The sequence below is a fragment of the Pinus tabuliformis genome, chromosome Q, assembly GCF_031772625.1.
Source record: "Pinus tabuliformis cultivar Carrire ecotype Pingquan chromosome Q, CPIR1, whole genome shotgun sequence".
In the NCBI taxonomy this organism is placed as follows: Eukaryota; Viridiplantae; Streptophyta; class Pinopsida; order Pinales; family Pinaceae; genus Pinus; species Pinus tabuliformis.
In genome coordinates, this window is record NC_142296.1 from 776,839,526 (window position 1) to 776,862,685 (window position 23,160).

Sequence of the window (23,160 nt, forward strand, 5' to 3'; positions counted from 1 at the left end):
TGATTCCCATCCCTCCTTATATTGTTTTGTTTTGATCTGGTTGATCACAAGCTCAACTCGTAAGATGGCCCTTTCAATCAGGAAACTGATTCTAGAATTTGTGTGATTTGTATTTTGTCAAACCTGCTCATCAGATCTTTTATCAAGTTGGCATAGTCCATAAACAATTTCTATTTTTCCATTTTTCTTTGGCCAAATGATCAAGGTGTAATACCTGCGTATGCCCTATATCCTAATGCTTTTTTTTATTGAGATTTTTATTCACTCCATGAAAGCCATCTCTTCCACTTCTCATTGTTTGAGCCATTGCTATTCCTTCATAATAAAGAATCATAGCTTTTACATGAATGCTGGGAATCAATCCACTAGCTGCATCTCCTTTGGGCTTGTTTTGTGAGGCTTCATCAAATTTGAGGATAGTGGAACATGTATCTTCATCTGGATTCTTCTTCTTATACCGTGAATCTAGTTTCTGACCTTTAGTAGGATCAACGATGCAGCATCATTGTGACATTAAGTCTGGTGCTAGTACTGGGACTCTCAATGACTGGTTTGTAAAATGCCCTTTTTTGAGTTAAATCTGTTTTGTAAGAGGTAATGCTTTCTTTCTTTCCTGTTCCTAATTAAGATGGAGCCTATTTTATGGTATTCTGATGGAAATTATATTCTTTGATCTAGATCTTGGAAGGGTTACTCTTTAAAAAAAGGACCAAGCTATGCTCCAAAGAGAATAAAGGCAGCAACTGATCTAACTCGTGAGCAATTACAAAGGTAACTTGTGTTTTATATTATTACTTTCAGTTCTGTACTGGAGCACTATGTTCAATTCTTTTTTGATCAGCTACTATCTGGAAATGCATTGACTTCATAATCTTTCTGTTAATAAGCCTCTGTTTAATAGTTCTTTTTTAGTGGTTTCACTTTTCCATAAAAGGAATAAGAAACACTTCACATTACTTGTTTAGGGATCCTATTTTGTTTCTTATTTTTATTCTGCATTTGATGACAGAGAACGATTGATTAAATAAGGAGTTAAACACCTACTAAGTCAGACTACCTAACATTACACAACATTAATGCCATAGGCAAATGTACTACTTTACTGTGAATATTGCCCTCTTTTCTATTTGAGTCTTAAACCATGGTGCCATTTTCACAACCCTGGTTCTTTCTCTACAGTTAGCATGAAAATCCATAGTTCCCATTGATCTAATTTTAACTTCATTGCTCTCACAATAGTTGGATTAATTTTATATGGAACTAATTTACTACAATTAGTTTAAACTGAAACGTTGTTAAATATACATAAATCGATAATTAGATTGCTTGGGCTTTGTTTGCATTGCTGGTTATCAAGTACTATTTACACCAAACAGTTTGTAACCCAGTATTTTGTAAAGGCAACATTCCATATATTTAGTGCTTAAGCTGTTGTAGATGCATTTTTTCATCCTTTAGGAGTGATTAAATTCAGGACGGTTATAGCATGGTATAACTCACTTCTGTGGTCTTATGCTCCCATTTTTTTAAACATGTGTGTCAAGGTAAAAACTTCCTTACCTGGATTTTTTAGCTATCATGGTTTGGCTCTGAATCTTTAGTTTCTCAAGTTATATTTATGTCAAAATGTTTTGTAACTTGTAACACAGCTTTTTGGCTTTTACACTTGGTACTGTGAATCTGCATTTTGTTGATTTCTGGAATCTAAGACTTATGAGTAGATAAGATAAGATAAGATGAGATAATTTTATGAATGTCAACGAATGACCACAAAAGTAGGTCAGTGGGACTCAACAGTACATCCAATGAAAATACATGGAGTGCAAAAGCAGCTCCTATTGCTATCGTATCAATCCACAGGAAAAGAGCTAAGCAATGCACTTTTTGTTGTCTTACAAAATTAAAATTGTTTTACACATACACTGGCAGGTAATAATATGCCAAAAGAGAGAATATCTCTTTGATGATTATATTCCTAGAGAAGCTTACATTCCTAGAGAAGCTGACATAGATTCATTGCATAGACTTATTACATAGATTCATTGATAAGGTGGGAGAAGTAGACTATGCCAAAGTCCCCAAGCTTGGTATCAAGAAAAACATGGTGATGTAGAAGAGCTGAGAGTTTGACTCAGATCAGGAAGAACTCGAGCTGGAAAAAATTCTCGTAGGGCCTGATCCAAGTCAAACTTGTGATTCCTGTAACTTTGCGTTATGCATACATTACATAATTCCCTGGCTGCTAACGCCCAACTATTGGCTTTAACAACTAGTTTTTTTGTTAAAAATAAAAATGATTATAATTTAATATTATAATTTTGCTGTGGCTTAGCTGTCCAGCAAGAGGTTGCAAAAATGATAAAGGTCTAAAACTATTGGACCAAATTCCAAAAATCAAAGCTACTGTCTTCTTTTGTTGCTACATTAAAGTGTCCAAAATTTCCTCTATCTAGATGGCAAGTATATAGCTGTAGAAACTGACCTAGCAAAAATATGACTTTCTAGAAAATGATGAAATATAAAATCTAATAAAAATCAGTCCCACTGCGAACACCCCGGATGTTACCAGACTTAGTAAATTGAATGACACAGGATTGCTGCAATGCTTGTCCAGATGGCTGTTGCACAGTAGCCTCCTCATTTCCCGCCATAATTTCTATTCCAATTACTCCTGAAAAGGATGAATGAGCCACTGATTGATTATCTTCATTGTAAATTTCTTTCTCAGCCTCCAGCTTGTTAATCATGAACTGCAACAGAGCTAACTTTTCTGCTACCACTTCAATCCTCCGAGTGCTATTCTCTGCGCAGATGCCCATTTGTTTCTGCTGATTTTGGACAGTCTCTAACCGATAATTTATTCTCACTACTTGCCTTTGTATTGCTTGAACTTCTAGAATGTTCCTTCTTACCCACTTCTTTCTCCATCCTTCCAGCTTTCTTGTGTGCAACGAGAGACATTGCTAAGGGTTTGCTATGTGCCTCTCACACCTTCAAATGCCTCTTCTCTACTCTGAATTCTCACACCCTGCATAGCGACTACAATGCCCATGTTGACGTGTCATTTTCCCTGCACCCAATACAACACATCTTGAACTTCTAATACTCTTGACACTTGCTTGTTGGGTGTGTGTTATATCCTTTCCATGACTAGGCCCACTGCATGGTGTCTGGGGCAGCACCTGGTGAATTTATTTTGGACCCTATATTAGGTGGGCAGACCTACCTATGGTTTTGTGCATGGGTTTTGCACATGGTTTTGGGCATGATGGTTTTCTGCGCATGGTATCTTATAGATCTGGTCAAGGGAACTACATTTATGTTCTAATCCAGGGTTAATGGATTGGGGTTTATGAATGCTTCGGCATGTATATATATGTGTTGTAACATTAAAAGGAATATAATGAAAAATCAATCTGGTAATCTCGGTTTTGGGATCCAAGGGAAAATCTGTGTATTTGTTTTGTGTTCCTCGCTATTGTATATTTTCTGTTTTTAAGAATTCGTTTGCAGGTAATTTCTTTACAGGGTTAAAACCTACATTGTTGAGAATCACACCAGATGGAACCGATGCTCTACTTCTTAACATGATGAACAGAGTTGAATACAAGCTAGAGAGGAGATAAAACTATGAACATTTCACACAGAATATGACCTGTATTGTGGGTTAATACTGCACACACTGAGTTGTCGCATCATTTGCAATGATTAATGCCTCTGATTCCACTGTGATATATGATGAGGGGGAGTGAGTTATGGCTTAGTTGATTGATAGTACCCTGCAAAATCACGTGCCGTTTGCCCATGCTACTTATGCCTTAAAACACGGAGTTAACGTATGCTTTGTACTTCATGGTAGATGATAGATTATGGTGCTTCCCCCTAAGATATCCCATTGGCAGACCTACTCCCTCCTTTACATGCCTGTTAGTAGGAGAGTTTAGATGTAGTAACACATGGGAGAATTGTGTGAAGCTTGTAACCGATTACTGAGCTCTGATAACAGTCTGACTTAACAACGACTTGCGTTTGGCTGAATTTGAAAGAATATATCGAGTTATTACCATGGAGTCTCCAGTCATCAATATTTGGTGAGTTCCATGTTGCTTTAGAAGTGTTGTCCCTTTGAGCAGTGCTAGTGCCTCTGCTTGACCTTGTGTTGTTACTACAAGCCCCCAGTTAGAATTAGCTCCTTGATTTCATTTGGGATCAAGGATGATCCCACCTAGACTTGCAAGTTGTAGGTGGTACCTAGTGTAAACTCGTTGATGCTTATTTCAACAATTGTCACTGGCATTGGTAGTGCAGAGCAAATCACATCTCTGATCATCTGTCTGTCAATTGACTCATCCCTCTTCCATTTATAGGCCCAAGTCCAATCCTTGGCTCCCCCTAGCTCATTAATGAGGTTAGGGTTGGTGGGAGACAAGAGGAGTCCTTTGTGGGCTTTGTAATTCAAATTCAAGAGTGGAATGGCTTAGTAGAAGTCAGCTCATTCAATGTGAAGTGGCCCATGGGCTGTTGAGTTGTCACTTTGCGGATTCACGCAGCTATCGAAGAAACAAGTGTGGCAATCTGTGCAAAAACTGCTGAAGTGCTTTTGTGCGGTTTGATTTTTTAAATGAACCTTTAGGAACCTTTGTTTTTTGTTGCTTCATGATGTTTTCCAGTCTTATTAGTACACTTGTACATGCTGTTTTCGGATGCTGAGGATAGCCTGACATGTACAATTGGGTGTATGATTTTTCCATGATAACACCCAGTACCACAATCTGCTAAGAAAATATTGTCTAATCCCCACTGTCTTATCAACTCTGCATATACAGAAGCTCAAACCAAGTGAGTCAATTTGCCTTAACTGCCTATAAAGGTTATATGCTGTCATGGAATTTATAGATCTGCATAAATAGTCCAACTGAACATCATACAAAAACTAACCCCTGAAATGCCCCAAAGCAATCAAGAGCAAGGGTAAATCCTAAATGAAATTTAAAGTTGTTGATATCAGATTCCTGATACAAATGTAAACAGTAACAGTGAGTGAATAAATGAATCAAGGAAAATATGCACCTTATGTGAACATGAATTCACATAAGTGCATCAAAGCCAATCAAATCACTGCAATACTATCAGAATAACATCCAACCAATAGATCTCAGAGACAAGACATAATCGACCCAAATCAATGTATTATTCAAAAGACATGGATAACATCACAGTGACAATACAATGAGAGGCTACCATAGGTCTGGTATTATGCAATGATGGACGTGGATTGAACTGGTAGGTGAAAGGATGATGAGAGTCGCACTACTGCAATCTGCTTGGGAAATACTGCCTAACACCTACTGTCTTCTCAACTTTTCCTATATAGAAGCTCAAACCCAGGGAGTCAATTCTCCCTAACTGCCTGCAGAAATATGAAATAAAACATGCTCATTGAAATCATCTGCACGCCTGCCATGCTTCATCTGTGTCAACTCACTGTTTTGATAAGGTTTTCAGTGGCATAAAAGCTGCTGTTTGGATGAGATTTTTGTGGCAAAGAAAACAGCAAGCAGCTGTTTATGCTAATTTCCAGGGATTAGTCTGTTTAAAACATTCTAGTTCAGTGCTGATCTTTCCCTCCTTGTCCAATTTCTACTCAACTAACTTGACCTTACTTGCTGTTTAAGCTAATAATAACAGTAACAGCCTTCTATCAGAGTCACGTCATCCTTCTAACATCTTAGCATGGACCAGAGATTTGCTGTTCAAGTCAGATACCATACTAAGTTGATGCGCTATAGCCTGAAACAGATGAAAATCTAAAGGAAATCTGTTAGATTACTGCTGATTTTTGTGTGTCATGCGATCAATAATAATCCTGTAGCATGCAAGTGCTGGGAACGACAAGACTAATTAATTTTCAGCACTGAGTCTAGTTAAAATGTCTTGTGCATACACTTACTAATGACTGATCGTAATTGCTAGATGTTCCATCTTGGGCACCTGTCCTGTAACAAGCTTCCCTTCAGAGATCATTTGTTCCACAAACTGAGTAATATTCTCTAACAAGTCTCCCCTCATTCATTTGTAGGTTATAAGCAGGCAATATTTCCTCAAACATTCCATCTGATATGCCGCTGTCATCAACATGCTGATCTGTCAAGCTAGTACTTTCTCTGCTAAAATATGCTTAGACCTTGACATCATTAACTTATTCTTGAGGATTGAAGTTTGCATGCATGTTAAACCTGGATGAGAAGAAAGTTGCAAGGATATTGATATGTCTAAAAGGATGAGGTCGAACTCATGCTTCTACTTGTCAAAAATTAAAATTGACATAGATGCTGATAATGAAAACCAAGGCGGATTGGTATTTTGTTTAACATGCAAAGAAGGTCAATTAAGCCTTTAAGGCCAGCAAATTTAGCAAAGCTTCTATTCGCACAAAATAACTCTAACTAACCTTTCTCTTTGATAAACTTGGCAACATCAATTTTGATTTAAGGCATTTCCAAGCTTGGCCAAATTTAGCAGTTTGAGTTAGGCTTAAGAACAACTTCTACGTGCGGCTTTTTAGCTTTGAAAACTTTAGCGAAGGCATCCATTATGAATACTTAGGCAAGCTAGAGTTTTAGGTTGACCTCTCATGCAAAGGTGCTAGTAAGTTCAAATTAGGATTTAGGCCTGTCAAAATCAGGAAAGATGGCCACGAATCATGGCGAGGTAAAGTATTGTGGTATGAAATAAATATAAAACATAACACAGTTGGAAAGCTGCCATGTGTCACAGTGGAAGAACTATCCACCTGCAAAACACTGTACTTGACTCATGATCCTTCACCCACTGTAACCTGAAAACTGCTCCACCACTGCACACTTGGAACCATGACATCACACCCTGCAGCTAGCACGAATAGAAATTGTTAAATATAGACATACCCAAAAAGCAGTCTAGCTCCAAAAAGGTACAAAAGGCAGTAAGGATTGAAATGAAGGTAACAAGTGTGAGATTGTTGCCAAACATAGCACGTCAAAAAATAGACAGCTAAAAATAGCAAGATCTCGCATGTCAATAAAAATAGTCTCATTAGACATTCTTTTTCACAAGCATCCCACGTATGTTCTCAAAAATGACATCTGAGCCCTGAAAAGCAAAGTGCTAAAACATAGCAGTTTTTGTGAAAGTACTTGCATGTTGCTTGAAATGGGCTCTCTGGCAGCGTGACCTTGCAAGGACCAAGAATATGTAAACATATCTGACATGTGGGCCCCAAAGCTCTGGGTCTTGGAAAAAGCAAATTGCTAAAACTAGCAGTTGATTGAATTTGATAAAACTGACTCTGAAGGAAGCTTTGATGGCTGTGAACACTGAAGACTGGGATGCACCTGTTATGTGACCAGCCTGGTGGATTATCATAACTGTCCAATTTCACTAGCAAATCTAAGGGTTAACAAGGGGTGAGTGAGATTTGGGCTATTTAGTGAGACCCACATTCAAAGAAGGGATTATGGCTGATGAGGACTGGTGGAGAAGATTGACTTATAGTTCTTTCTCAAGTCCACAACACCTACATTTGAGCTTCTTTGAAATGCACACATTGAAGTGAAGGAAGAATTTGCAAATTTTTGTGACTAGAATCGATGATTTCCAGACATATTGGGGTTGGATGAGTGGAAGACCATGAATCTTGCTGAATGGTGGATCTTCCATGGGGCAAATGGTGTACATTTGCAAACATTTGCCAATATTGTGACTACAACTGATGGTATTTCAGACATATTGGGGTTGGATGAGAGGAAGACCATGGACCCTGCTGAATGGTGGATCTGCCATGGAGCAAATGCTGTACATTTGCAAAAACTAGCCACTTGTCTCCTTTCTCAAGTGGCAAGCTTTTCATCAGCTGCGAGGAACTGGAGCTCCTATGGTTTTATTCACTTTGTGCAACACAACAGGTTGGGATTCTAGAAGGCATATAATTTTCTCTTTGTGCATTTGAATTGTGGGTTTGTCTCACATGAATGATTAATACAGGAGTGCGCCTTGTAAAGACTAGGATGTGCATCCTGAAACTCTTGATTTGGACTTCTCCCTTTCTGCTCTAAATACCACTGAAAACATGCTTCCTCTAATACATGATCTAGTGCTGGACTTGGGTCTCATTTGACTTTTCTTGGGCTACATGATGATGCAGTTGATGAATTTGAGAGCTAAGTGTCGCGCATTTTATTTGGGCACATTTAGTTTAATATTTATAACAAAGGTGATTTTGGGTTTTATCCAGGGAAATTTATACATACATGAGGTTTCTGTTATGTTATTGTTTATGTCAATTATTCTTTTTTTTTGTGAAAATTTCGTTCTGATTTTCCCAATAATTTTCTATTTAAAAAAGAGATGTTTACATCAATATATTCTTTTTTTGAAATTTTATTCTAACTTTCCTGATAATTTTCTGTTTAAAAAAATCTTTTTAAAATTATTAATATTTTTTGTAATTTTGAAATGCCTGATTTCTTTGTTAGTTAAAATGGTATGTTCTATGCTTAGCACAATTACTTCAATATTCCTTTAGCAGCCCAATGACAACTTCCAATTTAGATTTACAATAGCAATCACATTAACCATTAATCACATTGACAGTAAAAGTAGCTAGAACATAAAACAATATGCAAAAGACAAGCCAAGACGAGAACACCAGATTTGGCGGATGCCAGGAAAAACCCCAAGATGGGGAAAAGTTGAAAACCCTTTGATCAAATCTTCTTATTATTATATCAAATGTTCAGCAGAGAGAGAGTACAAAAGTCAAATTGATTTGCCAAATTCAAAGTCAAAACAGCCCTGTCAAAAATCTGAAGTCAACTGCAGTCAAATCAGCCCTTTCAAAAATCTGCAGTCAACTGCAGTCAAATCAGCCCTAACCAGAAAGTCAAAGATGGTCAAACTTCAAAGCAGCAATAGGATGTCCTCAAAACAGATCGGTCTTCCCCTGTCAAACTCGGCCTGGTCAGGATGTCAAAGTCAGCCCAAAACAGTGACAAAGTCAACAGTCAAACTTGGTCAAACTGCTGTTCTTGAATCTGCAATCAACCTGCAATTTTGGTCTGTGGTCAAAGTGCTCAAAATACCTCGGTTTCTGTGCCAAAAGATGTGGCCTGCCCAAACAGATAATCTCCCAAAGGATCAAAGTCAAACTCTCCTGGGAAGGCCAAAGTCAATGCTGGTCAAACTGCAGAATTTTCTGAGATTTTTGGCCCTGCAATTTAGCTCTGAAATCCGTCCTTCTTGATCCACACATGTGAGAGAGAGAGAATGCTCAATGTTGTACAAACCAATGAGAGAAGGAGATAGAATGTGTGAGTGATGAAGATGCCAAATGAGGTGAAAGGTCACTTGTTGAGGGTGAAGTGATACATTAATTGGGCTTTCTGAGCTTACATGACGATGTGGCCAACCTTGACAATTTGCACATGTGTGGGCATAAATTCAAAATCACACTTTTGCGTGTCCAAATAAGATGATCTTTATATCAATTTTGGTCCTCTCAAAAAGAGGAATTTAATGCAATCATCATCTCCATCAAATGAGCTACCCCATGGTGGAATTTGGCCCTAGTTGCCAATTTTAACATATCCCAATTTAAGGGTTGTGTTTCTAATATCAATGCCATCCATTTTTCAGAAATTTGCACCAGTTTCAAAGTTGTTTGCGACCTGGCCTCTATTTAAAGACTTTCAGATCTTTGTGTCAGCTAGTGATTTGTGCTTTTTTGGATTAATGCTTCATATGAATCCATTCAAACTTGGATAACTTATGATCTGGGGCTTTATGCCTTCTGAGGTTTGAACCTTGGTCATTAGCATCGCAATTTCCTGTCTCAACCGCTATACCACTGCTCAATGAATGCTGGCTAGTGACATTGCGCTTGTCCTAAATTTTTTGTTTTCATTTTGAATTTTTCCATTCATACATGTGATATTCATCTTAGCTAACATTTATTAGGTTTTTCAGAAATGTCATGTTTTATAGCTTGGTTGTCAACTCTGTTAAGTGCTGTTAAAGTGTACTTGTTTTATTTTCATTTTCTCCATTTTTCTTGATTACTGTACTGTTTCCCGATGATTCCTAAAAGTTCTGATCTGTTGGTGATAGGGGTTCCCTGATTAATTGTTAATTATTAATGTCATGGATTGTGTTGTTACATGGTTACACGTATAATCTTTTCAAAACATTGATGTCAAACAGTTTCCTTTTTAAATTAAGGCAAATTATCTTGGTATTAGAATCGGCAAATTCATTCAGATTTACATTCCCAGTATTTTGGGTCAAGATTTGAATGTATGAACACATTTTGTAGTATAATTGCTGCTATTTTTAGCGTTCTAATATTGCGTCGATTTGTTGCATGCCACCTTTTTCCTGTTGGAATATGGAATTAGATATCTCTGTTATTAACAGATATATAACGAAGTTTTTTCTTACAGGGGCACTTGGCAGGAGCTGGAGTTCAAGGAATACAATTTCAATGCACTTGGACAACCCACGGAAGGTGGCCATCTGCATCCTTTGCTGAAGGCAAGCTCCAACTTCCACTCTTATTTTCACTATGCATATAAAATTTCTGATAATCTGTAAAACTGTCTGTCACATTGCATTTAAGTATATTGCCTTTTAGGCACATCATAAGATGACAACTTTTTGTTCAGTTAGAAAAGACGATGTGCACCACAAGACACACTGAATCACGTATAGTATATAATGAGATGTAGGCTAGAAAAGAGACATGTGAATTGTATCTTTAATCCAGTTCCCGCCACCTTAAATTTTGCTCTTAGTAGGATGAATTAAGTGCATATGAAAATTTGGAACTGTTTATCAATAAGCAAGTATAGAGTTTTTTTCTTTTTTTTGGGACTTGACATTGACTTGGACTGGTTCGAATTTAATAACACAGTTAACTAAAAAACACAAACTATTTAAAATTTAATGAAAAAAATATATTTTGAAGATTCCAAACCATCAGAGACAAAATATGCAAAGTCTGCTCATGTTTTTATCATGTAAGGGTGAATATATCAAAATGGCACCAAGTGCAAATGCAATACATATCAGAAACAAATTTACATAACCATTGAGGCTTTGAATGGCCTCTATAGTCCAAAAGACATGCTACAAGCTACTGGCCTACTACAGATCCCTGATCAGCGTGATCAATCATTAAACTCTTCATCATTGCTAGAAATGGGATCCTCAACATGAGCTACAAGATCATCATCTGGCATATTGTCTTTGGACTTGGTGTTAACTTGGACTCCTCAGGGACATCTGTAGCTGCAGTAATAGTGCTAAGGCTTAGGGTGCACTGCGGTGATGTTGATGGTTAACTCAGCCGAGTTTGAAGAGTCTAACAAACGTGGCTGGGTTGGACTGGTTTGGTAATGAACTGGCCCCTGAACTGAGCAGAGGGATGAGTTGACTTGGTTTATGATCAAGTCGGTTAACTTGGCTGAGTCCAAGTCTGACTCAGACAAGTTTAAAAACACCGGTCATATATTGATCCACTCTCTGGCATAGTTCTTATAATATTTGGGTTTTTTTCTCTATTTAATCTTTGATTTATAAGCCTGAAAGCATGATATATCTAACCACAGTCAACTGAACTTGGACATACTGACACTAGAAACCAGGCCTGTAACATTATTGACAACATATTTTTCTGTTGACTTATATTGGGATTGCCATTTCTTATAATCCTTCTTGAATTTTTCTTGTTTGAATAATTTGAATTCTCTTACATCCAAGTTGGATTGTTTGCAACAGGTGCGAGCACAATTTAGAGAAATCTTCCTAGAAATGGGGTAAGTGTTCAATATATTATTACGAAACTAATGACTTCCTTATTTCTTAGTTTGTTCCCTTTAGTATCCAGGTATTGCTTCCTGCTTGGTACCCTATGATTTCGTTTTTCTATAATGTCTCACCTAGGTGCATTCTAATTTCTAATGTACAGAACCTATTTTTGAGCTTTTATATATGAAATAGTTTGCTTGTCTGTGCACTGAAACATTTTCCACCAACATGCAGATTCGAAGAGATGCCAACAAATAACTTTGTAGAGAGTAGGTAAGACAAGTCTAGCAGATCTGATTCTGATATCCAATGCTTAAGCTGAATATTCTTACCTGCAATGTTTATTATCTCAGTACTTTGTACATTAATTAAAGTGCCGCAGATGAATTCAATTTGTAGATATAATTGGGAATTTGGCAATATTATAGAAACAAGATCTTAGCAACTGCTGATATGTTGTCACAGAAAAATAAATTTATAGTAGTTTTTCCTCTGTTTCGTACGCTTTATTATTTTTATTTAGCTAACCCACTTGTCCTCAGATATGCCTAAGCTTTCTTTTCTGTAATTAGTTTGTTAAGATCAAGGACTAGCTTTATTATAATAACTGCTAAAATAATAGTTATTATAAGAGATGCATCAGAAAGTGTGTTAGAAGATAAGATTTGCTTTGTCTGGAAGCAGTTATTGTTTGATATTCCAAAATGTTTTTTTACCTGGTTGAGTTTCAGACTTTTGTGCTTTGTACGTCTTGAAGTTGTCAAGACACACGGACAAGCCATCAAGTTCAATATTCTAATCCATTAGAAAGTTTTCACAAACTACAGCAATTATTGAGCCCCCCTCAAAAACCCTGCACGTTTCCTCTAATTGAGCTGGACTTTCACGTTTTAAGGTTTTTGCAATTTTTTCATGGTTTAATTTTACTTTCCTAATTATCTTGACATCGAAAGGCTCATTTTCAATTTCTTAAAAGTTTATTAATTTGCTCTTTTGTGAGTTTTGAAGGACTTTTTACTACAAATTTTACTCTGCTGGTGAGGATTTGTGCCATATTTTTTGTTGACTAGAATTTCGAATATTTTGAAGACACTTCAGTTTTGAATGGCCAATTATTTTGCTTCAGACTCCAGTGAAATCTTGCACATTGCAATGGCGAACTCCAGAGATATCAGAATTTTTTGTTGTTTACTTTTTAGTATAATTGTTTAATTGTATTCAGCTTATTTATTATTACAAACTAAAAATTGCAGTGCAACCTTCCAGATGGTGCTTCTATGTTCAAAACCTTTTATAAATGAACCTGTATCGCGTCTCACCTAAGAGGATTCAGATTGGGAACCTGTTGATATGGGAATAACCAAATACCCAGAAACATTATGATAACCGGTTGAGCTAACACCTTGGGCTATCGTCCATCAATCTTGTGGCAGGCATCTTCTTGCCCCTAGATCAGTTCTAACTTCTACTCCCTTTCCTTATCCTACCCCATATTATTTCTATCCTTTGGCATGTCATGGTGATTATATGCTGTGGATCCATCCCTATTTTTATAATGTTTTAGAGGTCAAAATAGTTAAGGTTGCAAAAAAAAGCTGACAAATAAGAATTATTTTTAAAGGCTATGCAAAATGTACCTGGTTTCCCAGTCGGGCAGGTTGAGGCCACCTTAACTAGCTTTTGGGAAACTATGTATTATTTTTGAGGAAAGTAATGAGAAAAGACCCGCCAGCTTACAAAAAAAGGCTATGCAAAATGAAACAAGCTTATGTAGGACAAATGAGATAAACACCAATAAATATAAGGATTGGAGATCTTGTAGAGAAAATCCGAAAAACCAACATGATAGAGCAATCAAAATTGTTACTTTTCTGGAAATATAAGACATAATTAAAAAATGATGTAAAATTGGACTGTGAAGGTTGTAATGGTAATTGTTAGCCCCAAAAAATTCCATCTGCAAAATAAAAAAGGAGTCCAGCTACCTATCTTGGTCCAGAGATGCCACTGCACACTGACGTTGTATCACTTGGGGTTTTTGCTTATAGTTTAAGGTATCAACTGATAATCAAACGTGGGTAAGTATGACCTCAAACGAACGGAAGAAGCTGCTGTGTGGAATAAAATCAAATATAAATCAGCAAGACAAAAGAGGGCAGCAAGCAGACAAAACTAGAACTAACTTTAAATGCAAAAATCACTAAGGATAAGCCTAACTGGGTGATAATCTCTTGCTTATCTGCACTATATCAAGATAGCATTGTTAAAAACACTAGAATTCAGGAAAACCTTCTAAAATTGACGAACTGGGTACTGGTGTCTCATAATGGAGTTGATATGAATGAGAGAAAGTAAGTCGGGCAAACAAATAATTATTTGAATCCTTCCTGTCAATACCTAAAACAAGCATCTACAAAGATAAATAAAATTCTGACACTGTAAACATGAATATGGTTGCTAAGATTCTTCAACTTCTCCATGTCACATCGGATAGGGGACAATCTCAATAATGACTGTGGAGTCATCCAACAAATACCTGTGCTTTGATGCCAATGCTTAATCACAACTTTCAACAAGAATAATGGAAGTAAGGAGGTGAAAAGAAGTAACTGATGATCTTTGTCCCCTTCTTGTACAATGCTCTACGGAGAAGAAAAAGCGTAAGAATAGAGACAGATCAATAATAGGTATCCAAACCTAGCTTACAATCAAGAACAAAACAGGGCTCAATTGTCTTCATGAATTATCAAAAGGCCTCCATTATTCTGCCCCAACTCCACGAATAGCTCCAAACTCTAAGAATAGCTCCACTAGCTTCAAACTCTAAGAATACCTCCACAAAGCAAGCACTCGAAAGTAGGAAAGTGCATGACGAAGTGAGAGAAGGAAAAAAAGCATCTTTAGGGTTTATTTCCCTAGGATAATATATGTATTAACTTGTAGTAAGAGGCAAGCTAAAAATAGAAGGTAACTTCTTGTAAAATACACCCCATAAATTAAACCTTATCCTCAAAGGGGGAGACACCTCATTATGGTGGAAATAATAGATAAGGCGCATAAGAAGGCAGAGGAACCTTTCTCGTGAAGTGCATTCTTAGCACTCTAAGAATATAATTCTCCAAGGCAAAGAATCTTCATAAGTACCATTGACCTTGAACTAAAAGTCAACTCTTTTTAAGTGAAGTGATTTAGTGTAAGTGAACTGAAGGGGGAGACACTTCCTTAGGGTGGAAATAATAAACAAGGCCCATAAGAAGGCACAATAATCCTTCTCATGAAGTGCATGCTAGCACTCTAAGAATATAAATCTCCAAGGCAAGGAATCTTCATAAATACCATTGACCTTAAACTAAAAATCAACTCTCTTGAAGTGAAGTGGTAAGTGAACTAAATCAAAATTTAACTAGAATCCAAGAGTGAATTTACACTGAAGTAGAGCACATTCTGCTGGGTCATAAATTGTAATGATGAGGCCCACCAATAAGCATGTCGAAGATACCTCATAGGGATCTTAGGTATAGGTCAACCACGCCAAAGATGTAACCTTTTAGGTTGGTGTGCCCTAGGTCTTCAAGAATAGCAAGCCCATCTCAAGTGGGGCACACTTTGGAATGGATTTAAATTTGACCTTCATGCTATCTACAATACTAGGTCACCCAAAATAGAACCAAAATTCCAAATATATGGAGTCTAAAAATAGACAAAAGCTTCACTCTTTTATTGCCTTCAAATTTTGTCCCCCATGTGGTACTCAACACTGGTTATCCAAAAATGTGATTTTTTAAACGATTCTCATGAACTTGCCTGTGATGCACATGGTTCCACTGGGATCAATTCCATTCATCACAATAAAACATCTTCATTAGGTTGTTTTTTTAGTAATAAGATTGAAATGTTGGGAAGTATGTTGCAAATAAGTGATGTTGCTTGTGCCTTTTCTCATAATGTTCAAGACACTTTTGTGGTTCTAGATGTATTTGGTAATGCTTTTGGATTCATTTTTATAATGCTTTTGGCTTGCTCTACAACCCCCTCATCTAGCAAATTTGCATGTATCCTCAAACATTGGGTCTAGGCAGAGTGTAACACACGAGATCTTGAAAAAGTGGGGTGTTTGTCCTCTAGTAAGCTATGCACATCAACATATTTAGAAGCATTATTAGTGATATTGTAGTTTGAACTTTGTACAACATTTATCCCTTCTACTGCCTAAATTACTTCAACCAAAATATGAAATAATAAATGTGCATTCTTCAAATGAATGGATGGATCTATAGATTTAAAAAATGCAGTTCCTCATGGACATGAACTAAGGAAATTGATTGTGGTGTAAGACTTTCCATTAACGCATCCATTGGACATGATAGTACCTCTTGTTTTCCTACGCAAAACCCTTTATTGTGTTAAGTTATCATTTATATGTTTAACTTCGTTCTTTGAAAGTGCTCCCCTTAATGCATGGTGACTAAGGGCATTTGAAACCCGAACTACATGAAATGTTTTTTTTACCATGTAACAAAGCATCCCACCTGTTGAAAATGTAATTAGGTTCGGTCTTCATAATTATCATTGTACTTATATGAATATGTATTTCATGTAAAAACAAAAAGAAGAAAAATAAATTTGTATTATTATTATTATTATTGTAGTTAAAGCATGTTCTTCATGCTTCTAGGGTTTATTGAGTCAAAAGAAAATTTGTCATGAGTCAATCTATTGTACTTGAGTCAAGTCCCATTTGGACTTTTGTAAGAAAGAGGAAAAATAAATTTATTTGAGTCAAAAGAGTCAATTTGTCACCCACAAGACCAAGTCGGCCTTGCCAAGACAAGTTGGCCTAGAAAGGCACCATTTTAACCTCTTGGATGTGTATATATAGAGAGCAGTTTGACCTCATTGTAGCACCAATTCACCTATTTGATTTCTGTGCAAGAGAAAGAAGAAAAACCAACAAAAAGTCCAAGGAAAAAGAGCAAAAGTCAAAGGAGAGAGAGTGAAGGTCAAAGGAGAGAGAAACTTGTTATTTCTGCCCTAGAATCTGCCACATGTGCGAAATTTCAGATTGTTGCAGGGGTCGAAAATTCAAAGTTTTTTTCATATTTGAAAGGCATTGACCAACTTTGACTTGGTTGGATTTGACTTGCTTGAGGAAGGATTGAAGGAGGGTTGACTAGGGTCATGTGGGAGGTCTTGGTCTTGGTTTTTGGGTCTTGGATTTCTCACTTTGGTCTGATTCTATAAAAAGAGATGTTGGTTGGGTTTTCCCCCTTGTGGTGTTTTGCCCTAGCTTGGAGCCTATATCTTTGTGTTCTTTGTCTCCTGTGATCTTCATGGTTTTATGTTTTGGTAATTGTTTGATGAAGAGAACATAATAAAAGAAATAAGAAGCCAACAAATATTCACAAACAATTATAAAGTAATAGAAATCATCCTAGTCTACAAGCATATTGGTTTTTTAACATGTTATCAGAGCTAAGGTGAGGAGAAGGCAACTTGAAGATCACTTTTGTTGGCTCATTTGAAGGCATCTCTACAACAATCATCCTAGACATTTACATCAACTACTTTGGAGGACATCATTTGCAAAGGGCGTAAGAAAAAAGACTCAAAGATCATCATTCACTCTTGAAGGAAATTGCTATAGTCGCTATCTGTCTCGCTCTATCATTGAACGTTCTTGTTCACTCATCATCCATCATTGAAGGAGTCATCATAGCAGCTTTGTACCAACCATCCTAGAAGATATCTCTATTGCAACCATCATTCAAGGACACCTTTGAAATCCTTGGAAGCATCAAAATCCTTGGAAGCATTATAATCATTCAAGCACTCCAGTCCTTTGACAAGTACTTTACTATACCACATGTCTCAATCTTTAAATCAAATGGCATTTTTTTTAAGGAAGGCAACAAACTAGATGGGTCATCAAACTTCAAAGCTTGGAAGAAGAGAATAGATTTGGTTCTCATAGAAAATGAAGTCATGGATAATGTTCTAGGCAAAGTTTTAGAACTAGAAAAGACTCAAGAATTGTCCAAGTACAATAAAAGAGAAATTAGGGCTCAAAGAATTCTCATTGAGTCCATCAAAGATCACCTTATGCCCTTTGTTGCATATTTCGGCACATCAAAAGAAGTCTATGACAAATTGGTAGAATTATACATTGTCAATACTTGGCCTCATACCTTGTGAAAATCTCAAAATTGAAAGATTAACTTCAAGGGCTTGGAGAAGTCATATTTGACTCAGAATTAACTACTTGCATACTCAATGCTCTACCTCTAGATTGGAGTAATTATGTGACCAACATCTATTCAAGAAAAGATACTCCATCATTTGATGAACTATGGGATTTGTGTTCTAGAAGAAACAAGATTGAAAGCCAAGGATGACTCTGAACCCAACAATGAACAAACTCAAGCTTTTGCTGTTAGGTCAAAGAAGAAGTTTGGAAGCGTCGAAAATTCAACAACAACAACAATCAGCCACGTGTAGACTGAGACATGTCCAAAGTGCAATGCTTTGATTGCTATTAATATGGATACTATAAAAGGAATTGTCCCAAGGATCCTAAGAAAAAGAAGAACAACAAGAGGTAAGAAAGAAGTGGAGCTCATATTGCAAAATAAAATGAAGAACCTAAAAAGAAACTGAAGATTGAAGATCATAAGGACTTCTATTATTGAAGGACTCTACTACTACCAGGTCTACAAGCAATTTGTTTTCTCTTTTATTAAAATATGGGATTTACAAATTATGGCATCATGGAAAGAAACATATAACATTGGAAGAATTAGAGTCTACATAGTCAGTTGCATCTTATCACAAAAGGTTGGAAGCAATCATCTAATCATCTAGTAAACAAGAATAGAAGGATTTGGGTCGTCAAGCACTTTACAGTTACTACAACAATTGCAGTTTTATCATGATGATCTAGAAGTAATCATTCAATAGAAAAGGGACTATAAGGATCTACTATAGAAGCATAATCATTAGTAGGATCAAGGTCATTATGCGACATTATAGAAGTTTCTACAGTGTATGGAAGAATCATAGTAACATGGCAAAAGTATATTCCACTAGAAGAATATGAATGCAACATCAAAGCAGTCTAGATGGATGCAAGTGTGGAGATAGTCTAGTAGCAACATGAAAAGAATCATTTCTCATCATAAAGAAGGGATCTCATCATTCATGGACATCATCTTCAAAGAAGGTTAAAATAGTAGTTCGTTCAAAATAAATCAACAAAATGGAAGCACGAAAGGAAGAAGTATGCCTATCTTAGAAAAAGTTCATTAGATATATGAAGATTCATATCTTTAGAGAGTATTGAGGGAAGAGCAGGATAAAAAATATACTTAGAGAATAAGCATATGTTTTGGAAAAACAAGACTCTTCCATATGGTTGTTTGATATGTAGCAACATAACATATTGGCAGAACGAATGATACCACCAATTGATCAACATAATTTCTTGAAAAAGTATGGAAGGAAGTTATGTCGACTTCAGAGGGAGATAAAAGCATGGACTGACTTGAAGAATCTTACAACTTGAAATTTGGAGTTACATTACTTGTTTTGGCAACTCTGATAATGAGGAATGGCATCATAATGTTTGGGATCATAGTTTTAAAACTTAGACTCAGACTCGAAACCAACTGAGGGTCAACTCTGACTCGATATCGACTCAGACTAGTTGATTCCAATGACTCGATCTTTGTAAAAAGTACATTAGATATTTAATTTTAATGAAAAATCATATTTATAAAGATTTTCATTCATGTTTCCAAACTCAAAGCATTAGAATAATCAGTGTTGTTAAAATCGCGATAAAAGAAAAATCGCGATTTTTTCACCTTAACGCATAAATCGCGCTTTTTATCCCAAAAAATCGGCGGATTTTTTTTATAGCGCGATTTTTTCAAAAATCGCGATTTTTTCGAAAAAAGCACGATTTTTATGGAAAAAATCGGCGAGGCGCGGGGCAGCGGGTTATAAATTTAGATATTAAAAAAATTGAAAAAAATGAAAAAAAATGAATATTTTTGTGCCAAACGCTTTTTTCCCGCTTTTGCCGATTTTTTCCGCTTTATTCCCGGCGCCGATTTAATCCCGATCACGCTTTTAACAACATTGAGAATAATAGAGAGAAGACAACACTGATCAAAGCATGCTCATGAATATATCTATTATATCAAAATGACATTGAGTGCACTATCTAATACATGTAATATATAGAGATCAGAACAAAAACACATAACCAATGCTGCTCCAAAAACCAACTCTTCAATGTTGCTCCAAAGATTGCCCAAGAATCTCCTCAATGTTGGTCCAAAGATCGCCCAAGAATCTCCTCAATGTTGCTCCAAAGATCGCCCAAGAATCTCCTCAATGCTGCTCCAAAAACCAACTTCAACTGCTCACAAACTCCTCACAAATGATCACATAAATGCAATGAGATAGTTGTGAGGAAACATGAGGGGGTTAGGTCACCTTTATAGGAGTGGGAGAAGGGTAAAGTGGGTTAGGAAATAGTTTAAACAAAAAAAAATGATTTCAAGTCCACCCAACCCGCCTCTTTTCCCACCACCAATACTGACTAGTTTAAGTCCGGCTCGGTCAATCCAGCTAGTCCATTACCAAACCAGCCAAATTGGTGACCATCTCGGCTGGTTCAGTAATGGATCGGCTGCCGGACTAGATAATTGACCTAGTTGATCTGGGCAGGGGTATGGCTTGATCAACTAGGCTGATTCTGAGTCAGACCGACTTAGTTTTAAAACTAGGCTTGGGATATGGTATGACTTTCTGGAAGAATATATAGGAGAAGTGTGTACATTGTAAAGGCAGGAAAGGCAACAAATTGATACAGGAAGTCATGAGATAGTTTGTTGATCACTTGATGATATGATGGGTTCGCTATTGGTCTAGAAGAAGTTCACCCTCTTCAGTTGAAAAGAGGAAGCTATAATTGGCTCTGCACTGATTGGTTTGACAGGTACTATCGCTGACAGAGATACTACTAATGATTAGTGGAAAATTATTTATCTCTTGAAAAAGGGATGAAGGAAAATCTTTGTCATGAAGAAAGAGTATATGAAGGCTTCTGTGATCAACGTTGATGGCTCCATAACATGTTTTGATGAACTACTTGATGACATGTTAGAGCTACGTAAAGATTGACAAAGATCTAGGAAGGTCGAAGCTTGTTATGCTATGATGCAAGAAAGAAGCCCAACAACTACAATAGATCTCTGTAGAAGAACATGTATTTGATGCTTTGATGAGTAATTTTGAGACAAGCTTAGGCTTGTGGTTTTTTCTCCCTGTTTGAGAGGTAGTGAGGATTTCCTCCCTGGTTGAGAGCGAGTGATGGTGGACACCATATTCTCCATGTGTCATGCATTATGGCTAGGACTAACATCCGTAAGCCTAGTGAAGGCATTGGTATGGAGAATGGAAGATTGGATAAACATCTGGGACCGATACTCCTTGAGGAATGGTATCCAAGATAGAAGTAGTCCCGATGACCGATACTCTTTGAAGATTGGGAATCCAAGATAAGAGTAGTTTTGAGGACCGATATTCTTTGAGGATGAGGTGATATCCAAGATAAGAATAATCTTTTAAGGACATACCAGGTGAACATTCAGATGGGGTATGTGCCTTGGCCCTTGAGAGGCAGTGGTGGTGTCCAAATGTATGTCTCCCAGCATTGTGCTCTAATCTAATGCAAAGTTAGAGCTTGTCAGTCAAGGCCTTGCTATTTGGTAATTGACAATGTTGGTTATGATGATGCTTATCAATCCGAACTCTTCTTATGAGAATATTTCAATTTGAGAGTATCCTTTTATCCCATTGTGTAAATATCAATGTTGATAATATCGACGATATTTCGCGAAATATCGAGAATATTGTACAATTTTCCTGCAAATGATATTTTAGCAGGTAAATATCGTGATATTTTAAGATTTGAAAAAATCACGATATTTTGAAAATCTCTGCTAAATACGCCATATTTGAAAATCCCGGCTAAATATCATTATTGCTTTATATGTTTAAAAATCTGAAAAAAATGATATTTTATGTTTGTCGATATTTTCTCTATATTTTCACTGATATTGCCGAATATATGTTTTCAGGACCCTCGCCGATATTTTGCCGAGAACAATATTATCAACACTAGTAATTATGAATACCTCCCTAGTTAAGAGGGATTGTTGAAAATGTAATTATCGATCATCATAATTATCATTGTACTTGTATCACTATGTATTTCATGTAAAAACAAAAAGAAGAAAAAGAAATTTGTATTATTATTATTATTTTTCTAGTTAAAGCATGTTCTTCATGCTTCTAGGGTTTATTGAGTCAAAAGAAACATGAATCAATCTACTGTACTTGAGTCATGTCCCATTTGGAATTTTATAAGAAAGAGGAAAAATAATTTTATTTGAGTCAAAAGACGCAATTTGTCGTCCACAAGATCAAGTTGGCCTAGAAAGGCACCAACTTGATCTCCTGGATGTGTATATACTATATATAGAGAGCAGTTCGACCTCATTGTAGCATCAATTCAACAATTTGATTTCTGTGCAAGAGAAAGAAGAAAAACCAGCGAAAAGTCCAAGGAAGAAGAGCAAAAGTCAAAGGAGAGAGAGCGAATGTCAAAGGAGAGAGAAACTTGTGATTTCTGCCCTAGAATCTGCCACACGTGTGGAATTTCAGACTGTTGCAGCGGCCAAAAATTCCAGATCTGTTGCAGGGGTCAGAAATTCAGAGTTTGATCATATTTGAAAGGCATTGACCAACTTTGACTTGGTTGGATTTGACTTGCTTGAATGATTAAAGGAGTGTTGACTTGGATCTTGTGGGAGGTCTCGGTCTTGGATTTCTCACTTTGATCTGATTCTATAAGAAGAGAAGTTGGTTGGGTTTTCCCCCTTGCGGGGTTTTTCCCTGGCTTGGAGCCTATATCTTTGTGTTCTTTGTCTCTTGTGATCTTCATGGATTTATGTTTTGGTAATTGTTTCATGAAGAGAACATAATCCAGAAATAAGAAGCCAACAAACATTCACAAGCAATTATCAAGTAAGAAAAATCATCCTAATCTACAAGCATATTCATTTCTCAACACCACCCTCTAGCCTATAGGCAAGGGTAAGATATTCTTCGGGGCTCAAGGCTGTCCAACAACAAGGCTCAAAGCCATTACAACAATATATTGAATATGAGCTCAAGATGTCACTTGTGGGAATTGGATGTAGGTGGGGAGGATAACAATCATTTCTCCCAACTACCCAAGATAACCGCAAT

The 23,160-nt window shown here is 36.7% G+C and overlaps 1 protein-coding gene across 1 annotated transcript in view; it reads left to right on the top strand.

Annotated features, from left to right (window-relative positions):
• The window catches only part of LOC149221786 (phenylalanyl-tRNA synthetase, putative / phenylalanine-tRNA ligase), a 71,746-nt gene that overhangs the window by 27,484 nt on the left and 21,102 nt on the right, over positions 1–23,160 (top strand). Inside the window, exons 6-9 of the mRNA XM_089385243.1 lie at positions 679–771; positions 10,476–10,566; positions 11,812–11,849; positions 12,076–12,114. Of these exons, the coding sequence (XP_089241369.1) occupies positions 679–771; positions 10,476–10,566; positions 11,812–11,849; positions 12,076–12,114 (261 nt within the window). The remainder of the gene's footprint in view (positions 1–678; positions 772–10,475; positions 10,567–11,811; positions 11,850–12,075; positions 12,115–23,160) is intronic.